This window comes from Micropterus salmoides, unplaced genomic scaffold (genome assembly GCF_014851395.1).
Source record: "Micropterus salmoides isolate LMB-PRFRI ecotype aquatic unplaced genomic scaffold, ASM1485139v1 Ms_hic_scaffold_3, whole genome shotgun sequence".
NCBI classification, from domain to species: Eukaryota; Metazoa; Chordata; class Actinopteri; order Centrarchiformes; family Centrarchidae; genus Micropterus; species Micropterus salmoides.
Window position 1 is genome coordinate 31,643,506 of NW_024042261.1, and position 24,835 is coordinate 31,668,340.

Below are 24,835 nucleotides of genomic sequence, written 5' to 3' on the forward strand. Positions count from 1 at the left end.
GAAAGTAATTAATGGTAGCCATAACAAGAATTTTAATTCCTCCTTTCTTTATAAATTGTGTTTAATCATAAAGCCCTGATAAAAACAGTGAACTCTGTAGTGTTCAAATAACAAGGAAGAAGCTTTTTTTGCAAAAGAAGCTGGGTTTTAATATACAGGTATTCATAGCTCGTTTATTTTATTTCTGAGGATTGAATATGGATGATTGCATTCTTGACTTTTTACAATGTCCCATAAAGTGTCTCACTAGCCAAGCTTGTCTAATGATTTCTGCTCTAACTTTATCCTATTACCTACCTATAAGCTCAAACGTACTGAATCCCAAGTAGCTCTGACTTTCCAGTTCATTTATTTGCTCATATCCTATAGAGTCAGTGCATTGATCCATGTGTCATCTGCAAACAGAAAGTGTCAGATGCTTATTCCCTTTTTTAATCAGCATCAGTATTGAAAATGACCTCTTCCATTGCAATGTAGAAAAAGATGCACTGAGCCATGTTCCCATGACCCATTTTTGGAGTTACGCTTATATAGACCACACCGTGCTGCTACAAGCTTGTGTTCTAGCAGAATTGTTTACAGGGCGCAGTGTCATGTTGCAAAAGCTACACATAATTGATTTCTTCCTCAAAAGATATCCATTTATTTACTATACATTTTAGTCTTGTTTTATAAACATAATTTCTCAAATTACTGATCATGTTTTGCATGACATCAATGTCAGAGTGGAGGCAAGTTAAATAAGTGAGGTTAAAAGGTTAATCATCTTAAACATTGGTTTCTTTTTTTTTTATTGTTACTGTTTATTTGAAGTAGAGCTAGAACAATAAATTGTCCAATATTAGCTTATCACAGATATATTACATATATGGCGATTAATAATAACCAGAAATTGCAGTGCAGAAATGCCAAAAATGGGTGTCAACCTGAAACAACTAACGAGTTTATATAAAATATGCCACTCAATTCTTTAATTACCTAATTCCTTATATTTATGTAAAAAAATGAATATGGGCCGATACGTTTTTTTTAAAACTCAAATATTTATACAGGTATTAGCTGGGCTCCAATCTGAAACACTAATTATGTGCCTATTCGGATGCTCAGGTGTGGTGAAGGGTTTCCACCAGGCAAAGAGATGGATTTGAAATACTGTATATCCAGGTATCTTAGACAATTCCAGGATTTTAGGTTGCTCAACTTAAATAAATGACTGCCTAAAAGGCTGAGGAAATCATAAACTGCTGCTCTGGATATCAATTATGAAAATCTGTAACTATTTTTCACATCTGAAGTAGAGTATGGTTGCTACTTCACTGCAGATGTCTGGATGTTGATGGTGGCAGAGGTTATAATAGCTGATTATTGCTGAGCTTTAGTACTCTGCGGCACAGTAGCCAAGCTAACCCTTTCCTGTTTAAATTAATAATGTGTGACATTTTTTAACCCAAATCGTTAATTTAAACAGCATCAATATTTTATATTGCTGATGTGGACTAGCGACGGCTGCTTCGACCAGATCTCTTCATACTAAACTACAGACAAACTGCCGCCACACCAAATCCCCTGGGTTGCTCTCTGGAAATCAAGAAACTCATTATACTTTAAAGAGAAATTTAAGATCTTATCACAGGTGGAAATGTGGATAGATACATGTTATTTTCTTCCTTTCACTGTGGGATATGCCTTTCCACTAAGCTTCAAATAGGAAATGAATACGTGAACAGTGCAATAAAATAGATATATTCGTCTTTTGCTGGCAATAAAAGTTGTGTTCAAATAGATTATTTAGCACATTTCAAATATAAAACGTTATAACTAGAGTTTCATGTTGCAGTATATATTGTGGTTGCATTTTCAGTTTTTGCATCGGAATGGATGCATATTATTATGCACGTGATTAGAGGTCAACTATAAAAATGTAAATCAGAATATATAAATAGCAGCAGCTATTTTTGCTTTTCGCACAAACCAAACTGTCTATCTTTACAGCTCTGTTAAAATGTGAGGAAAACTAAATCACTGATTGGAAAGGATGCCCCAATGTTGCAAATTGGATTATTTTGTTTGTTAAATCGTATCTAGGGTCTGTGACATTTGCTTCAGCCACTGCACTTGAAGCAAACAAACATCAAGAATGTCTGGTCAAAACTCATGTTTATTTCCCCTTTTATATTGACTATACCTCGGAGGAAAAAGTCACATCAAAGACGCTGAGATGGAATACATTGTCTTGGCAAATTTGGGAGAGGTTTATTGTATTTTGGCCTGAGAATTTCATAGTCCAGTGGATAGAATTAAGGACTTGGATTTAGAACAGGTCTTAGCAGCTGCTCACTTAGGCTTGGTAACCATAATTAGGATTGGCACTTTCAAGCATGCGTTTAGTGACCAGGGAGTCCAGACAAGGCCCTCTCAGTGTGGGGTTTGAGGCTATGCTACACCAAAGAAAAAGGTCATTCACAATCAAGGTCTCAAGGGGAGCTTTTTAAAGGGCCTTTCTCCTTCCAAATCAATCACAATTTCACAGGCAATTCTTCAAAAGACTGTTAGAGAGTGCAATGACCTATTACCATCTGTAGCCTCAGTGTTGAAGTGAGGTCATTTGCAAACTATTGCAGCATCAAAATGGCATCTTTATGATTTGTGTTCATGGTTAATGTAACTATTGAATTTTGAAAATGGCAGAGCTTTTAAAGTACCTGTCATTAGTCTTTGCTTTGTTTGGAGGACATATCATGTGTATGTGGCAAACTTTTGTTTCACATTTGTTTTAGGATAGAGAAATTGACTTAACTTGACTTGTATAGAGCTGGTCTTGTTTCTGTCTGCACTCATGAATGTCAATGTAGTGAGAACAAACATTTAACCTTGAATTTATTATTTCAGAAATCCTACCACTGAAAGCCCAGATGTTTTATATGATTTACATTTGAAAGGCTTGGGTGAAATCAACGTGCAGGGGCATTTTCAGCGGGGATGACACTGAATTTCACATAAGTCTGCCCGCCCTGTATGCAGGTGGTGACAATCCAGTGGCAATCCAGCATTTTCTGACCCTAATCCTTATGTTTCATGCTGTGCTTTATGTAACTGAAATGCAAAACATACGTAGGGCTCATGCCTGGCTGGAGTAATATATAACCATATTGCCGGCCATGGCAAGCAAGACCCGTCATCATTCTGGAGTAACACGGTGGATTAAGAGTTGGTTGTTTTTAGAATGATCTTTTCAACCCCCTCCCTGTGGCCCTGGCACACACAGCCAGTTGAAAAGTGATTGTGTCAAAAAAGAATGCATCAAGAAATGGGAAATAGCCTAGTCAGACTTCAACTCCTTTAGGAGTTTTCTGTAAAGATGCAGAAAGGGCAGCAGACAATTCCAGTGTTACATGTTGCTTTAAAATATTTGTGTATATTATGTTGGTCATTCCTTCCACGATAAACGTTGATACTTTCGATTAATGTTTTTAAATTAATCTGACATTTGGTAGTCAGTAATTGATTTGTCAATTGGCAGGGAAATTATTGACAAGTTTGATAATCTATTAACTGCTAGATCTTTATTAAGCAAAAATGCAGAACAATGAAAAGTTGTTATGTTTGGATTTTGAAATATTAGTTGGAACAAAACGGTGTTTCTGGTGATATTACATTGGGCTTGTGATTTTTCAGAAATTTTAAAAACTAACTACCAATTAATTGATTATGAAAATAATTATTAGTTGCAGCCCTAAATGTAAAACACAAGAGTTTTACACTTTCAAAATACCATGTTAAACGCGGCGGTGCTCTAAAGTTACTTACAGTTATTACTGGAGTGACAGATATGAGTAAATCCCTTTTGCATGACTAATGATTATGTTTTAGTACATTAAAAATGTTTAGTCTTACAATATATAATAAGCAGTTTCTACATGAAAAGATTTATCATTTAGCCTCCGAGACACAGCCACCACAGAGCTTTGCATTTTCATTTTGGTTTTTACAGGTCATACAACACTTAGTACAGAATGACCAGCAGATGACCAGCAGATTCTGTTGTCATATCAGCAGAAAAGCACTTCAAAGAACTTCAAAGTCACAGATGCTGGTTTCATAAACATCCAGGTAGCAGAAAAGTCAGTCCAAAATAAAGAGGGCAATTAATCAGAAACATTACAATAGATAGGTCTTTCAGCATAAGTTTCTTGGCAGCCTGAGCAGAAACTCTTAACTTTTAACCTCTTTACAGTATATAACATTATGTTGTGGGGCCTGACTATGTGACACTATAAATCACTAGCTGGCAAGTACACATTTAAGTATGATTTCTTTGACGGTGACTGTTATATAGAGTAGTCATTTGGAAAAGATAGGAAATAGGACTGTGTGAGGTGAATGGGTGCAGCTGTTCCACTGGAGTTCATTACAGTTAGAAAGGAGAGGAAAAAGATGCTATGATATGCTGTTAAATGTCTGCCATAATAATGTGTTAGTAGATAACTCACTAGATGTATTCGCTGTGAAGCTGGCCCATAATGAACTGAATGTGTGGCATCTCTTCCTAACCAAATCATCCCATATGCTATTGTGTCAGCTTGTGGAATTTAAGCCATGTAAATAGGGTGAAGTCAGTAAAGGTCAAGCTTTTCCCTGAATGAGATTAAATCCTGTCATCTCAGCCCGGTCCCTTAGTAGCATCATGTGGTAGAAGTACAAAGAAAATTGGGCCACATTATGCAACTGTCAGGTCATGGTAACCTTCAAACTTTAAAAAAAAACAAAAAAAAACAAAACGCACTGCAGTGGAGGTGAATAACTATGTTGAGTGAAGTCACTTGATCAATAACTTTCCTGCTTTTACCTCAGAGTGATCTGGCTAATCCTGTGTTTCTTCTCTTCCTCCAGGAGGCATCTTTGAGACGCTTGAGAATGAGCCCATTAGTGTTGAAGAACTGGCCTTTAAATTTGCTGTAACCAACATAAACAGGAACCGAACCTTAATGCCAAACACCACATTAACCTATGACATCCAGAGAATAAACCTGTTTGACAGTTTTGAGGCCTCAAGAAGAGGTAAGGATGATCTTATTTTAGTCGGAAAGCTTTTCATTAGAAGAGATAGTGTCTCTCTTGTTGGTTATTTGCTATTTTCATTTTCTCCACATACTTTTTTCTTACTTCAGCCTGTGACCAGTTGGCTTTGGGTGTTGGGGCCGTATTTGGTCCCTCTCACAGCTCATCAGTCAGTGCGGTCCAGTCTATTTGTAACGCCCTGGAAGTCCCTCACATCCAGACGCGCTGGAAACACCCCTCAGTTGACAACAAAGACAGTTTCTACATTAACCTCTATCCTGAATACACCTCCATAAGCCGAGCTGTGCTGGACATAGTGCAGCACTACAAGTGGAAGACGGTCACTGTTGTCTATGAGGATGCAACTGGTAAGTCAAGATGAGATTTGATGACAGGAGACATATGGTGTTAATCCCAGGGGGAAAATCAGTTATCAGAACAGCAGTATAGCAGCATATGTCAACAGTGATTAAAACACAGCAGGAAGCACACAAACTTAGATGTTATGTCACATATGGTTACAAACCTTATAGCCATATGAGTGCATTTACAAAATGTAGGAAATGGTTGTATTTGTGCCTGTGTGGATAATGTACATATTTGTGTGATACAGTGTAATCTGAACACTATACTTGAATGTACTGTTAAAGTGTTTGCTGGTGGTAGGCAAGAAGGACCTCCATTTTTTTTCAAGTTAAGTGCTGAGAAGTGATATAGAATGGTTGCAGTATATAGTTTGTTGGACACTGAGGAATCTGATTTGAACAATTAAATGGGATTAGGTTATGATAACAAGGTGCCCCAGTTTAACCAATCAGCTTTTCAGAAGGAACAATGATGGGCTACCCCAATATGAGACAACCTGAGGCTGTGTCTTTCTCAAAAGGTAGAACGTGTAAGATATGGTCAAAATTCGCCTTTGTACAAAATTTATTTTTTTAGTACATCCGAAGCTGCTATTCAGGTTTTCGAATGAAGTTTCAAATGTCTGTCATCACATTTATGACATCATTACCCCCCAAAAATGTAAAATCTTATATTTGAATAAAGTGATTCATCATATTAAATTTGTTAGTCTTTTTTTCAGGCAGATTAAGTAGGATTTGTTGGTTGCTGATTCAAAGTTGGCCCCATGCAGAGAGAGTGCGAGAGCGAGAGCGACAGAGACAGAGAAAGCAGTGCTGAGCCAGCTAGAGTGAATGAGGAGAGGGAGCGGCGTTAGAGAGAACAAAGCAGTGAATCAGAGAAATAAAAAGCAATTTTGTAATTTTCTCATTGTTTTATGGCAGTTATATTCTAAACCACAAATAAACAAGGGCACCCCTCTACACAAACCCTGCGGGAAGGATTCACGCTCACGCTCAAGGATTTTGAGTGGATTTTGAGTACATGCAGCCGAAGCCACGATTTATCCCGTCTGCTGTGCATGCATGTCTGGGTGTAGCTCGGCCCCCGCCCTCAGTCAAACACATACACAAACCTGACAGAGAGCAGAGGAGAGAGACGGAGACAGCAACGTTACCTAGTTGCTATGTATCCCAACTTCAAACCCTGTGAGCTGCAGAAGTAATAGGCTACGCAGCATTCGAATGTTGATTTTGAACTTGAACAACGCAGCTTCGAACTATTCGGTAAAGCCCTAGCCAGAATTTTTGTTTAACCTTCAAAAAGTGAACTAACATGATGAACAGAATGTGAAGAAGTAACAGTTCTGACGTCATGTCAAAGACATGTATTGTGTTGTAGAGAGATCTACTTAAGTTAGTATGCCAACCCGCTAGCCCCAGCCTGTCCTGTCTTGTAATTGTACCTCAAGTTGCGATAGTGACCCTGCATTCATATTGTGTTGGAGAAATAGCATAGCATTAACCCTTATTACAATTCAGGTAACGCAATATTTTTGTGGTTTTAGAGAATGTAGCCTAATGGCGCAGCAACAAATCCAGGACAAAAGTTTCAAACTGTTTCAGCATGCTTGGGTGGTAAAATCACATACAAAACATCTCATCACTCAGACGCTATAAAGAAATGTCCATGTTGTTTCCACATTACGACTTAAATTTCACGAACACACCGAAGTCGGAAGAATGACTTCCCAATTCTGAATGCAGACTGACTCACTGTAGCGTGAAGGCAGTTGTCAGTCCACAAAAGAGGACGACAAAATAGAGCTGACCCGAGGTCTTGCTGCACGAGCTGCTCTCCCTCTCCCTTGTGCTCCTCAACCTCTCGTTCCTCATTACCGCTACTTTTTTGTCTCTGACTGGGCAGACTGGGTGTGAAATCATTGTCTGGGGATACACAGAAGGCCGCAAAGAACCCATAAGCACTGCCTGACCAATGCCTTTCAGTGCTCATGTTAACCAATTGTGCTGTTCAGACAGGGAAAACAAAAGAGGTGCTCTAAAATTTTTCTCATGCTTTAGTTGGCAGCTTGATGGTCTTGGACTCCCATGTGGTGTTTCCATTGTAAAGCTCATAGGTAACAAACATTTGTTTTGATGTTGATGTTGATTAACGCTGTGAGGAAGTTAAAATTAGTTAACATAATATGGATAACACTATGGATTTACTGCGTGTATTGTTAAAATGCTTTACTGTGTTTTACTGTGTGCTGAAATAGTTGATTAATAATATAATCAATCAACAGAAAATTAATAGACAACTATTTTGATAACTGATGAATTGCTATTTTTCAGTTTTTCAAATGTAAGGACTTTCTGCTTAGCATTGTTTAAAATCATTGTAAAGTGAATGTGTTTGAGTTTTGGACTGTGAAAATGATAGACTGAGCTCTGGGATTTTTTTTTATATTCTCAAACATTGTATTAACAAAATGATGAATAGATTCATCTTAAAAAAAACAACAACAACAACAACAAAAAAAACCACAATTGGTCGCATTGCAGTTCCTTTACACCATAAATTATAGTGCTCTCTATAGATCATACTAATTTATCACAATGCCAGAGATTTACACAGTATATCAACACTGTAAACAACACTGTAGTCACACCATAGGCCAACATCAAACTCTTGTGTTGCTTTTCAATGACTGCTGCAGCCTATCACAATACCTTGAACAACTTTTTCACTGAAACCAAACAGACTGCCACACCAAACATCACACCAGCCACTGATCATAGTAACTGCAGTTTATGAAAGTCACAAAGTGATCGTGGTTCTTTGAAAATGTGTTTATAATCATCTCAAACTGCGCAACAAGGCCTGAGCTGCATAATTATCCAGTCTTCAAACTGTAGCACACAATAGTGCTGCAATGGGATGTGTGTCTTACCTTTGGAAGAACTTCTACTTTGATAGTGTGTTTGCAAACTCACATTTCAAGTCTTCGCAGCAGGTCAGATTCCACAGCCAGCAGTCACAGCAGCACCTGCTTTGATGTTCTGATGGTGTTCGCTATCCGGTTATACAGGCCGCTAGTGATTAACTGAGGAATATAAATATACTAGCGGAGGAGTAATATTCTCTGGCAGTCTGGTTGTTCGTGAGGCGGTAATGCAAAAGGTCATTTTGACAGAGAAGAATCCGATGGAATAGTGACCCTGCTGTGGAACATTATTTTAACTGTAGTGTTAAAACCCCCGCTTCAACACAACAAAAGCACGTGCCAACCACGCCTGCTTGAACGCGTCAATATGCCAGCAGAAGTTAAAGTGCGCATCTACAAGTTAGGTTCAACGTTTTATTTTGAAAGTCTTTGCCGGAAGTTATGTATCGTGTTCGCAATGATGTTGCTTCACGAATTTCGTTGGAGTTGCAGTTTCTCGCTGTTACCACTGGAGGGCAGTAAACAATCCAGATTTTTTTTTATCACAAAAATATATAAGATAAAATGTTTCGATCTTCAGAAACTAGAGGTAGGAATATGATACAGATAGATATAAACAAGCTATAGAAATAGCAAATCAATCAAGTTAAAAAGCTTAAAAAAACAATGTTACCCTAGATCAGTGGACATAAATGAAAGATATACGTGTATACTTGTCACAACTATAGACTGTGGTCAGAACTAACAGTAAGTAAAGGGTTTATCTGAAAAAAAACCCAGTAACATTAATTAATTCAATAGGTTCAGCAGTTCGGACTATTAGGCTATACAATTTCTATATTGATATTGTTTGGATATGCTGATGCATTTTAGTTGTGATATAAAGTTCACCTCTGTGGATATAACATTTTACCAAGATAACATTCTTGATTAAATTGCCTACACTAAGGTCTACCCTTATTTATACTAGCAAGGTGGCGATGGGGATTTAGCTGGATGTATTTAGAAATTAATGTTTGTTGCCCTCCAGTGGGCACCAATTTGTCAAGTTAGCATACATGTAAAGAGGACAGTTTATGCTAGCACTTCCTGAACACTGAATGCTGAAGCTCAGAAACAAACAAAAATGTTCTTTAAACTTTCTCTAGTGGTGACATGACTACAACTTCACATTCTTCAATGGAGCTTAATATGTTCAGTTTAGAGTTACAGTACAGTAACAAACAATAGGTAAAATGCAAGGGGTTCGTGGAATTTTTAATAAAAAATAAATACATAAATTAAAGGTTCAGCAGTTCAGACAACTATTACAATATTTAACAGTTTTCGGGCTTGAATGCTGGATGTTAATGTTTTCACGTTAATGTTTGATGATGCCTTGATGCTAGGCAGAGATGTCTTTAAAATCGCGCGTTCATTGCCCTCTAGAGGCCACAGTTGAGAACTGCAAAACTGATATAGTCAAATGGCGTAAGTGTAGACTCAAACGCATGCTGCCACTTCCTGTAACCACTATATACAATGACAAAACCAAAGCACTAAAAAATGAACTCACGAAGTTATTATTATTATTTTATTATTATTATGCTAGTTGTTATGGTTAGAAATTTAAGAAAAACAAACCCTTCAAAGGATAGGTGAACTTGATAGCAACTGTCCAGTTAAAGTTAGCTTCTCATCAAGGGCTTGTTTTATCAAAAACAAAACAGTTTCTGTCAATATTCTCAGCAAAATGGTTGTGAACTGCCATACTGGATACATTTAAGCACCTCTACACAAATGGTGATAGTTTGAGTATGCCAATAATCAAGCACAAAAGGGCCTAACAAAATGAAATAACTGTGCCAATACCATTTGGCAGAGGAGAAGAAAAAGTAATGGCAGAACAAGTGGGATGAAGACAGAAACTGAAGGAGTCATCACAAAATACAAAAAGCAGTCATAGCAAAGTCCTTTAAAGAAAGGATCAGATAAGAGGAAATCATCGCAGCAAGACTTAGATTAGCCCACACAGGGTTAAATGGCACTGTGTGCTGGGGAAAAAGGAACAGTGATAAGATTTTTTTTAACACAAACACACATACGCTTTAATTACTTGTTCAATGAAATGTATGGGGTTGATTGTTCTTATGTAGTTTGTATGATGCTTTGGCAATATTGTTGTTACACATTCATGCCAATAAAGCTAATTTGAATTGAATTGAAAATTGATAAGTGTGCAAACTGTGGAGTTAAAGAAAAAGGCAGGACAGGAAAGAATTGGAATACTGGTTGGAATACTGGGACCAGAATGAGTAGGAGTGGTCATGCTGGTACTTTTTTCCTAGGACTAGGACATAAGAATAAACCAATTAAACTGAGAGACGAAGAAGTAGTATTGGTATGCTAACAAAATAATCTAGATTGTATGTGCTGAATTGTATCTAATCCTGCTGAATTTACATTTATTAAAGCGACTTGCTCCTCTTATATGATCTGAAAGCAGTGGATGTTGTGGATTGTTGGATGGGTTTTGCTGTTTTGTCGTCTCATAGGCCTACTCAGTTTTTTTTAAGTCTTTAGAAAAGCCACGTAAACTTTGTAACAGATAAATTATATACTGAGACTGAATTTGAAAATTCTATACAATGAAACCAAAAGACTCAAACACAATCAAAACTAATTGTTTTAATTACACAATCTGTCTTAGACTACACCATAAATAACCATTTTATTTAGAATACTGCAGTTAAATGCCTACAGAGGGTTTGTTGTAAATATGTGATTGTTGAGGCTAATGATGGTCTTCTTGTCTTTTATTTTAAGGACTGATTCGTTTGCAAGAGTTAATCAAAGCTCCATCCAGATACAGCATTAAAATCAAGATCCGCCAGCTGCCAACAGGAAGTAAAGATGCCCGTCCTCTGTTAAAAGAGATGAAAAAGGGGAAGGAATTCTATGTCATCTTTGATTGCTCTTGCCAAACATCAGCTGATGTTCTCAAACAGGTGAATGACACAAACATCTACCAGCGTGCAGTCTGCACTGAGGTCATTGTCCTCAGGGCTTAGTTCGTAATTTGACACCTAAAATGCAATGTTCTCTCAAAAATCCAATTTGAATTTTTGAGTGGAAAATAGTCTCTGGGTTATTTATTTATTTGTTTTTGGTGATTCTATCCCCTTCAGAAATCCAATGTTCATTTCCAAATACAAGCAGAGCCTATTTCTGAGCCAGACATACACACAGATTAACTGGAAACACTACGCTAACACGAGCAAATTGTGACAGATACTTGTTAATGCAAACCATGCAAACAATACAACATGAAGCAATTCATAAAATGGATGGAATGTTTAATTTGAGGCCCTGGGTATTGGTATGGTTGGACGGTGTTAGGGAAACAAAAGATTATTTATGCTGGCTGGAGCAAAACTCTAGTGTGAATGTATTCTCGGCAGGAAAAATGTGAACCACTCCTTCATCTCTCATCCTGTTTAGATCTTGTCCATGGGGATGATGACTGAATATTACCACTTCTTCTTCACCACCCTGGTAAGAAAATTGTTATCAAAGGTTTCACTTTGAAACTGAATTGAAAAACCTGATATTTATGTAGGTGACACGCCACATAATTACACACTGCCATTGCCTTAATTAAATGTCCTTTATCCTACGCAAGCTCAAATGTGTGTGTTCACCTAGAGATTCTGTTATGCAAAGATTATGCAGATGAACTCAAACATCTGTGGTTTGTTTTATAATAAGATTGCTGGATGTTTTCAGTGCCCTTGGCATAATTCCATGGTATTATACTGTATATTGTTCCACTGTTTTAATCAAGTGTCCTTTACCCTTACTGAGTAAGTCACATCTACTTTTGGGTACTTTTAAGCAGAATCACTTTCATTCTGCACTGATGATGTTGTATATCTACAGGACCTGTTCGCCCTCGACCTTGAGCCATACCGCTACAGTGGGGTCAACATGACGGGGTTCAGACTACTCAACACCGACAACCCTCAGGTGGCCTCGGTGGTGGAGAGGTGGGCCATGGAGCGTCTGCAGGCTCCCTCCAAAGCAGAGACTGGAATGATGGAGGGGATGATGACAGTGAGTTTACTGTTACCTTCCTCCCTTCATTCATGTTAAATGTCTACCAAGTCCAAGGGCTCTGTTTCTCAGTGGGGACACCCATGTTTACAATGTCCTCTCCGATGAGACAATTTCATTCGTCACTAAAGCTTCCCAGTTCTTTACATTTTGAAAGGGTAAAGAAACAAACATCATTTACAAAACATCTCACAAACAAAGGGAAATAAGTTAAATTGAACTCGTTTTATTCACATTTTGCTAACTTAGCATGTGAAACTTGCAATATAGTATCAACGAAGGCCATTCTAAAAATCCAGAGATAATCACTGAGAGATCATATGTAAATGTATCAACACCTGGCCTATTTTGGGAAGCTGCACATGACCTTTACAAAGAATCAATCGGAGCCCCTCATCACCCACACTTGAGTCAGAATACAGCAATCCACCTTACTGCTGTCTGATTGTGTGTACAATCAGGAAGGTACTTTGAATAAAATTGCTCACCAAATTGTGGACACTGTGTCTGGTTGTGGTTGCCTGTTTGATTGCTCTGCATGTAGTTTGTATAACTAGTGCGGCGTTTTTTGAGAAACCTTCTTTGCTGTGCATGTATTTCCACAGTCCTGATGTGATAAGTGCATGATGGGATTTGTGATCCCCCACTGATGGATGATGACAGCCGTGTTTCTCTTTCAGACTGAAGCAGCTCTGATGTACGACGCTGTCTACATGGTGGCTGCTGCCTCGCAACGCGCCTCCCAGATCACTGTCAGCTCCCTTCAGTGCCACCGACACAAACCCTGGCGCTTTGGATCACGCTTCATGAACATGCTCAAAGACGTGAGTTTGGTTTATGAATGTGTGACCCCCGCCCCTCTTCCTCTATCCATCTCTCCGTTTCACAGCCTGCTACCTCCATCTCATTTCCTTGGGTGCAGGAGCAGAAACAATAGAGTTAGGAGATCAGATGTGATGAACGACGTGTGTGACAATTGTATTATTATATTGGTGGGTTGTCAAATGGATACTGATGAGAGCTGCACATTGAGAGCCGCAGTTTTTTATATGAATGTTTAATGCAAACAGGATGAGATAATAAAGATTAAGAAGGTCTCAGAGAATTACCTAGACTTAAATACTCATTACATTTGTTAAAAAATTCAGTTTTGGGGTCAGGTTTGAAGGATGTAATGGTAAGTATCTTGTAGTATAGATCATAAAAATTAAAGAAGTATTAAGTTCTGCATTAACTATTGATCTGACAGCAAACGGAACAGGAACACAATGAGAAAGAAGCACAATTAAAAAGCAGACACTTACAGTTTGAAGAAAAATGCAGCCCGTCCTGTGCAAATGATCCCAGTTTACCTGTGGAAGCCGACTTTCTCAACTCTGTTATGATATATTCGTTTGAATTGATTAAGCTCTCTTGTTATATTGCACTCCCCACTTAGATGTTCATTTGACAAACGAGCTTTTCAATTGCGTGTGGGGACAGATTATTGAAGGACACAGGCAATGCCAAACAGCCCAGAGTGTGAGTAAATTAACTCTTCAGCTGTACAGCCTCAGCAGAAATTGTCAGTAATTACTGTCAGTAATGTTTTTTGACGGTACATTAATTTAAAAATACTTACCATATTGTTTTTGTGTTAGCCATCATTGTTAAGGCTCAGCAAAGCACAATAGGCAATCAGGCAGGAACTGAGAGAAAATGGCCAGTATATCTACTGAGGAGGCCGATTAGGAGAATGAGGGGCAGGCGTATGGGAAGGTGGAACTTGGGTGACTGGGGAAAGGTGGGAAGAGCTGAGGACAGCTGCTGGAGGGTAAAAGAAGAGCAGGATCTGAAATGACACGAGAGGTTAGTGGCAAGGAAACAGGCAAAATATTGAAACTGATATAAGGAACTTTTTGACAATTTGTGTCCATTTATTTTATCACTTGTGAGACATGAAACTTTCTGAAGTCTGTCACAGTGAACATCTTGTCTATCCTTGTTCTTTTCAGTTATCATTGCGTGGTAATGCTGAGACGTGTTGATTCTGCCAAAGCTTGACAATTTAAGCTTCATTAAATGTAAATGTATGTGTTTCTTTTACAATGGTTAACAGTCAGGTATGACTGATTACCAGACAATAATTATAGCTTTGACAGTTCAGACACAATGTTCACTATGGTGAATCACTTATAGTAAGTTGAAGTCTCTGCAAGGTGAATTTGACATTGTACAGAAACAAGTGACTGCCTTGGTGGTGGACAATAAAAACAAAAAAAGACACTTTGGTACACTTTTGAAAATTGTCAGCAGTAGCATGTTATACCAAGTCAAGTCAAGTTACTTTAAATTGGTTATAACATGCAAAATAGTTATATACAGTAATTCATTCAGTAATATTTAGTTTTTTAACTGTTATCTGAAGTGCCCTTGAGCAAGACATTGAATAAAGGGGCGCTGCACAGCCCGCTCTCATGGGGGAGGGAAGGCAAAAAGACAACTTCCCCTGCAGGAATCAACACTGCATTACATCTTTAATACTAAAAGTTAAGTTTTCCAGACAAGGTTTCATTAGGAACTCACAGCTCAAGAATATTAGCTTCAGCTTGGTGCACTTGGGGTCTGTTTTCTTAAATTTACCAATGCACATACAGAGCATGTTTGTCCGCGAGGCTAGTGTACAGAACCCTGAGGGAGGATTGGGAAAGGCAATTGAGTTTTTCTCACTATGATGCTGATGGTTTGTCCAGTATGTTCATAGATGTTCAGTGGTGTGTGTAAATCTCATTCTTATCCGTTTTAACATCTGGAATCTCCAATCTGAAGAGATCCATGCCATCACTGCATTTACAGTAATGTCACCAACACATGGTTGAGACAGACACTTCTGATTGTTGAGGATTTATAAAGAGACTTAATGACAGACATAAATCTGGACTTAGGGGTCAAGTAGGTCTCTCTCAGATGTGTGTGATAAGTCTGTGTGAAGCGGTCTAATCAAAGAGCAACTTCACCAAATGATACCCTGTAACCTTCTATAGATGCCTAAGATCTCATCAAAAACTTCACAAAGGGGATAACATTCCCCGTGAATGTCATGTTTAATAGTGACTCTTAGGTTTGTGTGTCCACGTTGCAACATACCACAGCTCAGCATGTGCTCAGGATACCCAGGATTTGTTTTTGTTCCAGTAGATTGAATAGAGTTATTTTCAATTACAAACTGACTGATGTAAGTTTCTGTTTAAAGGCTGAAAGAACAAGATGATGAAAAACAAAGGCTCATTGCTGTTGGACAACATATATATATACACACACACACACACACACACATATATATACACACATATATATATACACATGTCCCAGCCTCTCTTTGTGGAGTTTGCATGTTCCCCCGTGTCTGCGTGGGTTCTCTCCAGGTGCTCTGGCTTCCTCCCACCTTCCAAAGACATGATGGTGACCCTAAATTGTCCTTAGGTATGAGTTTGACTGGTTGTCTATGTATGGCCCTGTGATGGATTGGCGACCTGTCCAGGGTGTACCCCGCCTTTCCCCAGCTGGGATTGGCTCCCGCGACCCTGTGGTTGACATGATATATATATATATATATATATATACATATACATACACACATTTTTATTAGATCATATTACAATCAATAACTGCAGTGAGGGACAATGCATACTAAGCCCCAATTAAACCTTTCCCTCTTACCTCAGAATCATTCATTCAGAGAGTTTTAGTTTGATTTGTGGTGGTTTGGAGCTTTTGTCAGTACCATGCGCTCAGTGACATTTGGTTTGTGTCACTCCAAGTGCCCCAACACGTCCTTTAACAATAAACAAGTCACACTGCTCTTCTCACATGTAACGGTTTTATTTCCCAAATGTATTCTCGCTTCTGTTCATTGGAACAACTTATCAGCTATGTCCCTTTCCAAACATAATAACAGTTTATTACTGTTACGCTTACTCACAATAATCTTGAGGCATCCACAGGCTTTGTTGTGATCACTTTCACTGAGACCTACTTTAAGAACATCAACCAACTGTCTTATGTTTGTGCAAAAGGAATAAACTGTTTACAATAAGTTGTATATGTTATTATAAGTAACCCAGTTTCTCAGTGATAATATGTAAATGAGGGAGCAGCAGCATACTTTTGTTTCCACAGTTGAAGCCTTTTCATAAATGTGTAATTAGATTATTTTTCATTTAAATGCAATGCAACAGTCTCAAATATGAATGTGGCTACAGTTTAAGTCCTGGATCTACCTTCTCCACATGTTTCTAAGAAGGCTTGATATATGACGACTTTGTGTTTTGGGGTGAACTGTTCCTTTAATTATATTTTCAGCACAATTTGATGTGCAGCCAGGAATCATGAAATCATGAAATGCCATGGGCTGAACATTGGCAAATTTGTGTATTGATTTGTAGATATGCCATCATCCCATAAAGAAACTGGCTTCTCGGCTTCCTCTGTCCGTCCAGAATTGAGATGCTGCTCATTTCTCTAAGCCCTCTGTAATAGAGATTTAACCTGACTGTTATTCAGCTGAGCTCACTTCATTATCAACTGCATTCAAATATCTCTGATCTCTGCTGCCCACCCCCATTCTCCTCTCACAGAGAGCCATGCCTGCCTGCTCTATTTACATCACCGTCCACCATGTTACATACTCAGAGATACTTAATATTTCCATTGAGGATCCTGCCAATGCAAAAATGTCCATTAAGATGCAGTTAGCCTTTGTCAGTGTCCTTTGCTTAATGTAGCACTCATCAATTATTCATTTTTAAGAATTGTTTTTCATTGGCCAGGCTGCTGCTAGATTTTGCATTTATTTATATTACAATAAAATAGAAGGATTCATTGGTTTTGTTTTCTGCTCTCTCTTTGCCACAGGCACAATGGAATGGCTTGACGGGACAAATAATTATAAACAAGACAGATGGCCTGCGGAAAGAATTTGATTTAGATGTCATCAGCCTAAAGGAGGATGGCTTGGAGAAGGTGAACTATCTGACCCGTGTCTATACTGTCAGTACAGGCTTTTATTGTAGACATACACCCAGAGCTTAACAGACATATAGACAAACAGGGCTACCGCTATTCACTTGTAACCCCATTTTTTTCCTAAAGTTGCAGAAATATTCCCTGTCTGTAAAACAATATACAGTATCTTGAAATCTTATGTCCTAATAATGCCTATTACTGCTTTGACACATAGCTCTTACAAATAGTAGCTGTCATTTTAAGCTCAAAAACTTTGTGGATGTTGCTTTAATCACATTGACATTGCTGCTCTGACTTTTGTCACTAGCAGGTCTGTTATCTGCTAATAACAAATCTCTCCACTACAAAGAAATTCAACTGAAGTTAAGACAGTTGGAAGTAAATGTTGAAATTAAAATGAAATAAGAGTTTTAACCATAGGAGTTATTGTTTTCCACATTTCTCTTTAAGCCAATTCACTACCATTGTTTATTGTTTTGTTTTTTGTTTTCTTAAAGCTCAGGGCTCTGTAATTAAAATGCTTTCTCTTTATTATTTCTGCAAGACAATCGCGGGCAACAGTCGCCTGAATAAAGTGTGGAAAAAGGTCTGTACTTTAGCTGCCCTGGCGGACTAAAGGAATATTGACACTGTTTATTAATTTACTCTACCCGCTGCCCTGTGTGATGTCTCCCCCTTTTTCTAAATAAATAATCGTTTTAGGCATTGGTGGGAAGAAATGTTAAACACTTTTGTACCGGACATTTCAAGTTTAATAAGTTAATAATATTTTATGTCCTGTTCCTTTTTCCCTCCCTCACGATCTCATCTCTGTTTGTTCTTCCATTGAAATTTTTCACCCTAGTACTGTTTTCTTTTTCCTTCTTTGCATTCATTACCTTGATCATGTGAAGGTGACTCAGGCAACTATGCATCTTTGAAGTCAGTGTGGTTATTTGGATGTTTTATTCTTTACAGATTGGCGTGTGGAACTCCCAAACAGGCCTTAATTTAACAGAAAAAAATAGGGACTTATCCACCAATGTGACCGACTCAATGGCTAACAGGACCCTCATTGTGACAACTATTCTGGTATGAAAGATCATTATCATAATCATAAAAGACAGGCAACATTTGATCAAGAATGTCTTGATAAATCTAATGAAGTCTACACTGTGCCTTGTTCCAGGAAAATCCTTATGTCATGTATAAGAAATCTGATAAGCCGCTGTATGGAAATGATCGCTTTGAGGGCTACTGCCTGGACCTGCTCAAAGAGCTCTCCAACATTTTGGGCTTCTCCTATGAGGTAAAGCTGGTGTCTGATGGCAAATATGGAGCTCAGAATGACAAGGGGGAGTGGAACGGCATGGTGCGAGAACTCATTGACCATGTGAGTATCCATCAATATTATAAGTGAGAGAATATTTGAGTTATCATCTGATCATCTGTCTTTGACCGTGGCTCTGCTTGATGGGTTTTTTCTGTGCTAGGTGGCTGACCTCGCCGTGGCCCCTCTCACTATCACATATGTCAGGGAGAAGGTGATAGATTTCTCCAAGCCCTTCATGACACTGGGGATCAGCATCCTCTACCACAAACCCAACGGCACCAATCCAGGAGTGTTCTCCTTCCTCAACCCGCTGTCTCCTGATATCTGGATGTATGTGCTGCTGGCATGCCTCGGTGTCAGCTGTGTGCTGTTTGTTATTGCCAGGTAAACTGCAACTTCAAAGAAAAAGTGAAACAATTTGATTTGGTTTATAGAACTCAAATGTTTTGCTAAAAGTACTATACTAATAATGGTCCACTTATCACCCAGGATGCTGTTACTACAAATTAAACTTGTTCCCTGGTTTAGGTTGAGCAGATGTTACTCGGTATACATGTGTAAAAAGCATAAAGCAAATGCTAATAAATGGGATTCATAAAAGCATTTACAGTATCTCAAAAGTGAGTACACCCCTCACATTTTTGTAAATATTCGATTATGTCTTTTCATGTGACAACACTGAAGAAATTACACTTTGCTATAAGTAGTAGTAGTGTACAGCTGTATAACAGTGTAAATTTGCTGTGCCCTCAAAATAACACATCACAAAGCCTTTAATGTCTAAACCGAGGGTGGAGAAGCGCAAGGTCTCTAACATTCACCAGCTCTGTGATGTTGTCATGGAGGATGACTCCAGTGACAACCTGTAAAGCGCTGCTCAAGACCATGTCAGAGGGTTAAGGCAGTGCTGGAAAATAATGGTGGCCACAAAAATATTGACACTTCGGGCCCAATTTGGACATTTTTACTTAGGTGTGTTCTCACTTTTGTTGCCAGCGGTTTAGACATTAATGGCTGTGTGATGTGTTATTTTGAGGTGACAGCAAATTTACACTGTTATACACGCTGTACACTCACTACTTTAAATTGTAGCAAAGTGTCATTCCTTCAGTGTCACATGAAAAGACATAATCGAATATTTACAAAAATGTGAGGGGTATATTCACTTTTGTGAGATACTGTATCTATAACTTAAGCTACAGTTAGCTTAATATGTTCGTTATGGTCGGTTGCGCTAAACAATATTGTTTAGCCAAAAGCTAAATTTCACTTTGGTTAAACATTTTAACTTCCTGTATGCATTATATAAATGTTTATCATTTTGGCTGCAACAAGGACCTATAGATTAATTGCGCACATGGAAAAATTGCTAATTGCTGTTAGCAATAAGTACATACCAGGTGTTGCCACAGACCTTAATATGTAATTATCTTGTCATTATAGTTTGTTTTTTTACATTATTAATTGTGACTGTTTGATTCTTCACCTTCAGGTTCACTCCCTATGAGTGGTACAACCCTCACCCCTGCAACCCAGACTCAGATGTGGTTGAAAACAACTTCACTTTAATAAATAGTGTCTGGTTTGGAGTTGGAGCACTTATGCAGCAAGGTATAGTTACTGAGGTTATAACTGTATTACATTTTTATGCTGTTTTCATACCTGGTCAAAGTTTCCCTTTGGTAGAATACCTTCAACCACCACCTTCATATATAGAATAATGTTTGTGGTGTGCATGGGAAAAATAAGGTAGTCAGTTTGTTGTGCACTGTATTTATCATTGGTTCATAATGCATTTGTTAGTAGAATTTGTAATGTACCTTGTGTTGTTATCTTACAGGATCAGAACTAATGCCTAAGGCCCTCTCTACAAGGATAGTTGGAGGAATATGGTGGTTCTTTACGTTGATCATAATCTCCTCATACACTGCCAACTTGGCTGCCTTCCTCACTGTGGAGAGAATGGACTCACCAATCGACTCTGCAGATGACTTGGCCAAGCAAACAAAAATAGAGTATGGTGCTGTAAGAGACGGCTCCACCATGACCTTTTTTAAGGTAACCTTCTTTCCACTGTACAGCAAATGGGAAAGTAACTGTACACCAATGTGGGGGAAGGATGCAAACAAAAACTTTTGATTTTAATTAGTCTGACAAGCTGTACCCTTGAGCCATCAGTCCTTAGTCATTACAGTAACATGATGAGTGCTGGGTGATGGGTTGGCAGAAAATGCAGTTGGGGGGAAAAATGAGTAGGGTTAAAGGTTAATATGTTAGAAACTTCCTCATAGATGCAGCTTAACAAAAACCTGCGGGCAGTTTTTCATAAAAATTGCAAGGATTTATTGTTTTGCCTGTCGCACCGCAACCAGTTTATCTGAATATGCAGAGATGTATGACCTTGGGCAGATTTGTATACACTTGTCACAGCCCATCTCCTGCCATGCATCACGATGATTGCCCCAGTCAGCAGATAATCTCCAAATACTGTGTCATTTAAAATATTAGAATCAAGTGTCAACCCTGTATCAACCAGATATTACCATGTATCAATATTATCTGCTTTGTGTAAACCTCTGTGATGTTGTTGTTGCTGTGTTGACCAATGAGATGCATCAATAAACTCTGATTCTGATTCAACAGAAATCTAAGATCTCAACTTACGAGAAAATGTGGGCATTCATGAGCAGCAGGAAAAATACAGCTTTGGTGAAAAACAACCGGGAGGGGATTCAGAGGGTTCTCACCACAGACTATGCTCTTCTAATGGAGTCAACTAGCATCGAGTACATCAGCCAGCGTAACTGCAACCTGACACAGATTGGAGGCTTGATAGATTCAAAGGGCTATGGAGTGGGAACCCCAATTGGTAAGAGATAACACAGTAACAATTACGACGAGTAAATGTTCCCTATATGTCTATGAAACAACAAACCCAAAGGTTATTTCGCTGGTAATGGCAGTAATGGTTTAAATACGGCTGTTGTTTTCCTGCTGTAGGCTCCCCTTACAGAGACAAGGTCACCATTGCCATCTTGCAGCTTCAGGAGGAAGGGAAACTGCACATGATGAAGGAGAAGTGGTGGAGAGGCAATGGCTGCCCAGAGGAGGACAGCAAAGAGGCCAGTGCTCTGGGTGTGGAGAACATAGGGGGAATCTTTATTGTGCTGGCAGCTGGACTAGTCCTCTCAGTTTTTGTAGCAATTGGAGAGTTTATTTACAAATCCAGAAAAAACTTGGACATTGAGGAGGTGAGTGTTGGTCAGTGCGAATGGCATAACAAGTATTAACACACTAGGGGACTCAATAGAAGACTGCTATGAACTTACAACACATTTGAATTGTCATTGTTGTCTTCAGAGGACTACAGTTATCACTGGGCCAACAAAAATTCTGAATGTGTTGAACTGCACTGTTACAATCAAAACAGAAATACTTTTTAATGCAGAGTTTAATGTTTTCAGTAGTTTTGATGTAGAGCACAGAAAAACATTTTAGTCTTAATTGAAAGAATACATTTGAACCCCTTTCTATGATGCAGATGGTTGTTGACTTCTGACATCATGACACTTGACCATCTTGGCCTTGCTGTTTTTCGCAAAAAAAACCCTATAACATTGTAACATTGTTTTGTGTGAAAAAAATGTCATGCCATGATGATGGGTAAGTGATGGTAAGTGGTATTTTTTAGGCATGTTTGCCATGTTAATTTCAACAACTGCAGTAGGTTTGAGAGTATTCTGTTATAAAATGTTTTTCATAAAATTTTCATGTTTATAGCGCACAGAAACTTAACATGACATAACGGCACTACTTCTTACCACTTTTGTATGTACTCAAAGCTTGATTTGTTCAATGACGGTTGTTTCCAATGTGTTTATGAATGAGTGCTCCCTCAAGATTTTATTCAAGTTGCTTGACACTCAGGCCATACGTCGCTTACTGTCTTTTCTTTTCTTTTTTTTGCTTTTGTATTATATAAAGTTCATAAACATGCATGTATAAGTTTCGTCATGTTGGAATTGTTTCAGAATGACTAAAGTTATGTGAGAACATTACATCCTTTAACCTTTTATTTCTTGTTGTTTTGGTTTTGATTGCTCCCTTTTTCTGCATGCACAGCCATTCCCTTTACTGGATGGAGACATTGACACAAGCTCTTGATTTCATCCACGAAAGTGTTGGGTTACATTGAGAAGATCTGAGGTCTTTTAAAACTAATATGTCTTTCAAATTGTTGCATGTTTGATGTTCTATTCTTGAGTTTTCTTTCATTCATTCGTTTTGGCCATCAATGGTGAACAATTGTCATAATACACTTCACTCAGAAAACAGGGGTTATAAGTTAAGTAACCTCACGTTATGCAGGTTAACCTACGTTATTACACGCACTAATGCATATGCTTACATACTACATTATAAATCATATTTTTAGATATAATTTGCTTGACTTTAAGTATTTCCAACAAACCAACTATTTTGCACTTGAAAATCTCTTTGCCCACATTATTTCACCATTGGTATAAAGCATTATATTCAGTCATACATTTAAAACCATGAGTTAAAATAGTTTACCAATGCAGACAATGTAAAACAACAAATCTTGGACCAGATAAGATGCAGAAAGATGACCTCTGAATTCAGTGTTTAAACATGTGGTTGGTTATGTCTTCACATTGGCACATGTCACAGGCTCAGAAGTAGTGTCTTGCATCCCTGAATTACCTTTCTGTGCCTGCTTTCAGCTCTGACCAAGCCCATATTCATCTCACTCAGGCTTAGACTTGTACATAACATCCGCAATAGGTAGTGGATTACAAACACATACTAAACACTCCTGATTTAAAAGTGAATAGGCACTGTCACACACAGATAATCCTGCAGAAATTCGTCTTCCCCTAAATCTGACAGGTAATACTGAGCCTTGCTTGTTTTGTCTCTGCATTACAGGATTTGCGTCACATTTGGGATGATTGCAGAATTTCAGGTTTTCAAAATAATTATGCCTATGACTAAGGTCAGTTGAGTGGAATTCATGAATAATCATAACCTCAATTTTGAATCACATCATAAATATCTACAGTTTGTCAGTTAGCAAACAGTAAAGGTGATGATTACATGAATGACTTTTGAGAGCTTTCTTGCATTATACACACAGCATTGCTTCAAAATAATGCCCCCTTGGATGTGAAATCCCAAACATTCAATGAGAATTCAATGTTAGTGTTGCATTCATTGTCAGCAAAGCATCACTATTATGCACATATTGACATTGCAGTTTTGATTATCATATTTGTTTCACTGAAGAAGAGATTTAAAAAAAGGACACAAAAAAAATTTAATATGAAATCAGGACTCATCTGCTGCAGATTTGAACTATTCAGGTACCACCCAGTCATTGAAATAGTATGACAGTCACCTGGAATCACCTGTGAAGTTGAAGATAGTTTTTAAGTATAATGGATTGCTCAATGTTCAATGTTGTGTCTTTCCTTTTTTTTTTTTTATCTAGCATATATCCTTTCTTACAGTTGAATCCTTTTACTGCTGTGATGGAGAACCTGGGTATGTCTTTAAATTGTGACATGACAATGACGAGAAAAATCCAAGCAAAGGGGAGGGCAGAATTACACAGTATGTTTCTTTGCCATACAAAAAACACATTAAACAGTCTGCACCTATCAAGGGTATAGAGTTTGTAATTCATTTGATTTTAATGCTGTTCTATTCATAAATATAAGTTATTAATAAAGATGAATCCCATATCCTTGATCTGATCCTTTAAAATGTTATTTAAAATTGTCCATAGAGCAGCACTTTTAACCACCAGCATAATTGCAAAAGTGAACTGGTCTCGGACTACATTTTGTAAATGATGTTCCCTGTTTAGTTGGTATTGCACTCAAGTGAATCTGCAACTGAGGATGTAATAGGATCTAAATGTTCAGTGTGTACATGAGATATTCTTGCTGTCCAGCTGAAAATTATAAAATAGACAAACATTGGGACTCTCAACACCAGCACACATCAAATGCATGAATAACCTAATGTGCATGACTTTGTTCAAAGGATGATGG

The 24,835-nt window shown here is 38.1% G+C and overlaps 1 protein-coding gene and 1 long non-coding RNA gene across 3 annotated transcripts in view; one reads left to right on the forward strand and one right to left on the reverse strand.

The window, feature by feature from the left end:
• LOC119882279 overlaps positions 1–8,708 on the reverse strand; it is a 25,046-nt gene extending 16,338 nt beyond the window's left edge. Inside the window, exon 1 of the long non-coding RNA XR_005440485.1 lies at positions 8,400–8,708. This is a non-coding gene — a long non-coding RNA (uncharacterized LOC119882279). The remainder of the gene's footprint in view (positions 1–8,399) is intronic.
• LOC119882273 (glutamate receptor ionotropic, kainate 1) overlaps positions 1–24,835 on the forward strand; it is a 27,822-nt gene extending 2,987 nt beyond the window's left edge. Inside the window, exons 2-16 of one of the 2 annotated variants that reach the window (XM_038692274.1) lie at positions 4,891–5,058; positions 5,169–5,426; positions 11,156–11,337; positions 11,831–11,884; positions 12,269–12,442; positions 13,123–13,266; positions 17,336–17,443; positions 18,404–18,517; positions 18,615–18,818; positions 18,919–19,142; positions 20,251–20,369; positions 20,599–20,816; positions 21,402–21,627; positions 21,759–22,009; positions 24,290–24,835. In XM_038692274.1, coding sequence (XP_038548202.1) covers positions 4,891–5,058; positions 5,169–5,426; positions 11,156–11,337; positions 11,831–11,884; positions 12,269–12,442; positions 13,123–13,266; positions 17,336–17,443; positions 18,404–18,517; positions 18,615–18,818; positions 18,919–19,142; positions 20,251–20,369; positions 20,599–20,816; positions 21,402–21,627; positions 21,759–22,009; positions 24,290–24,451 — 2,606 coding nt within the window. In that variant the 3' untranslated portion in view covers positions 24,452–24,835. Of the gene's footprint in view, positions 1–4,890; positions 5,059–5,168; positions 5,427–11,155; positions 11,338–11,830; positions 11,885–12,268; positions 12,443–13,122; positions 13,267–17,335; positions 17,444–18,403; positions 18,518–18,614; positions 18,819–18,918; positions 19,143–20,250; positions 20,370–20,598; positions 20,817–21,401; positions 21,628–21,758; positions 22,832–24,289 lie in introns of those variants that run through there. The other variant, XM_038692273.1, reaches the window with a different exon arrangement.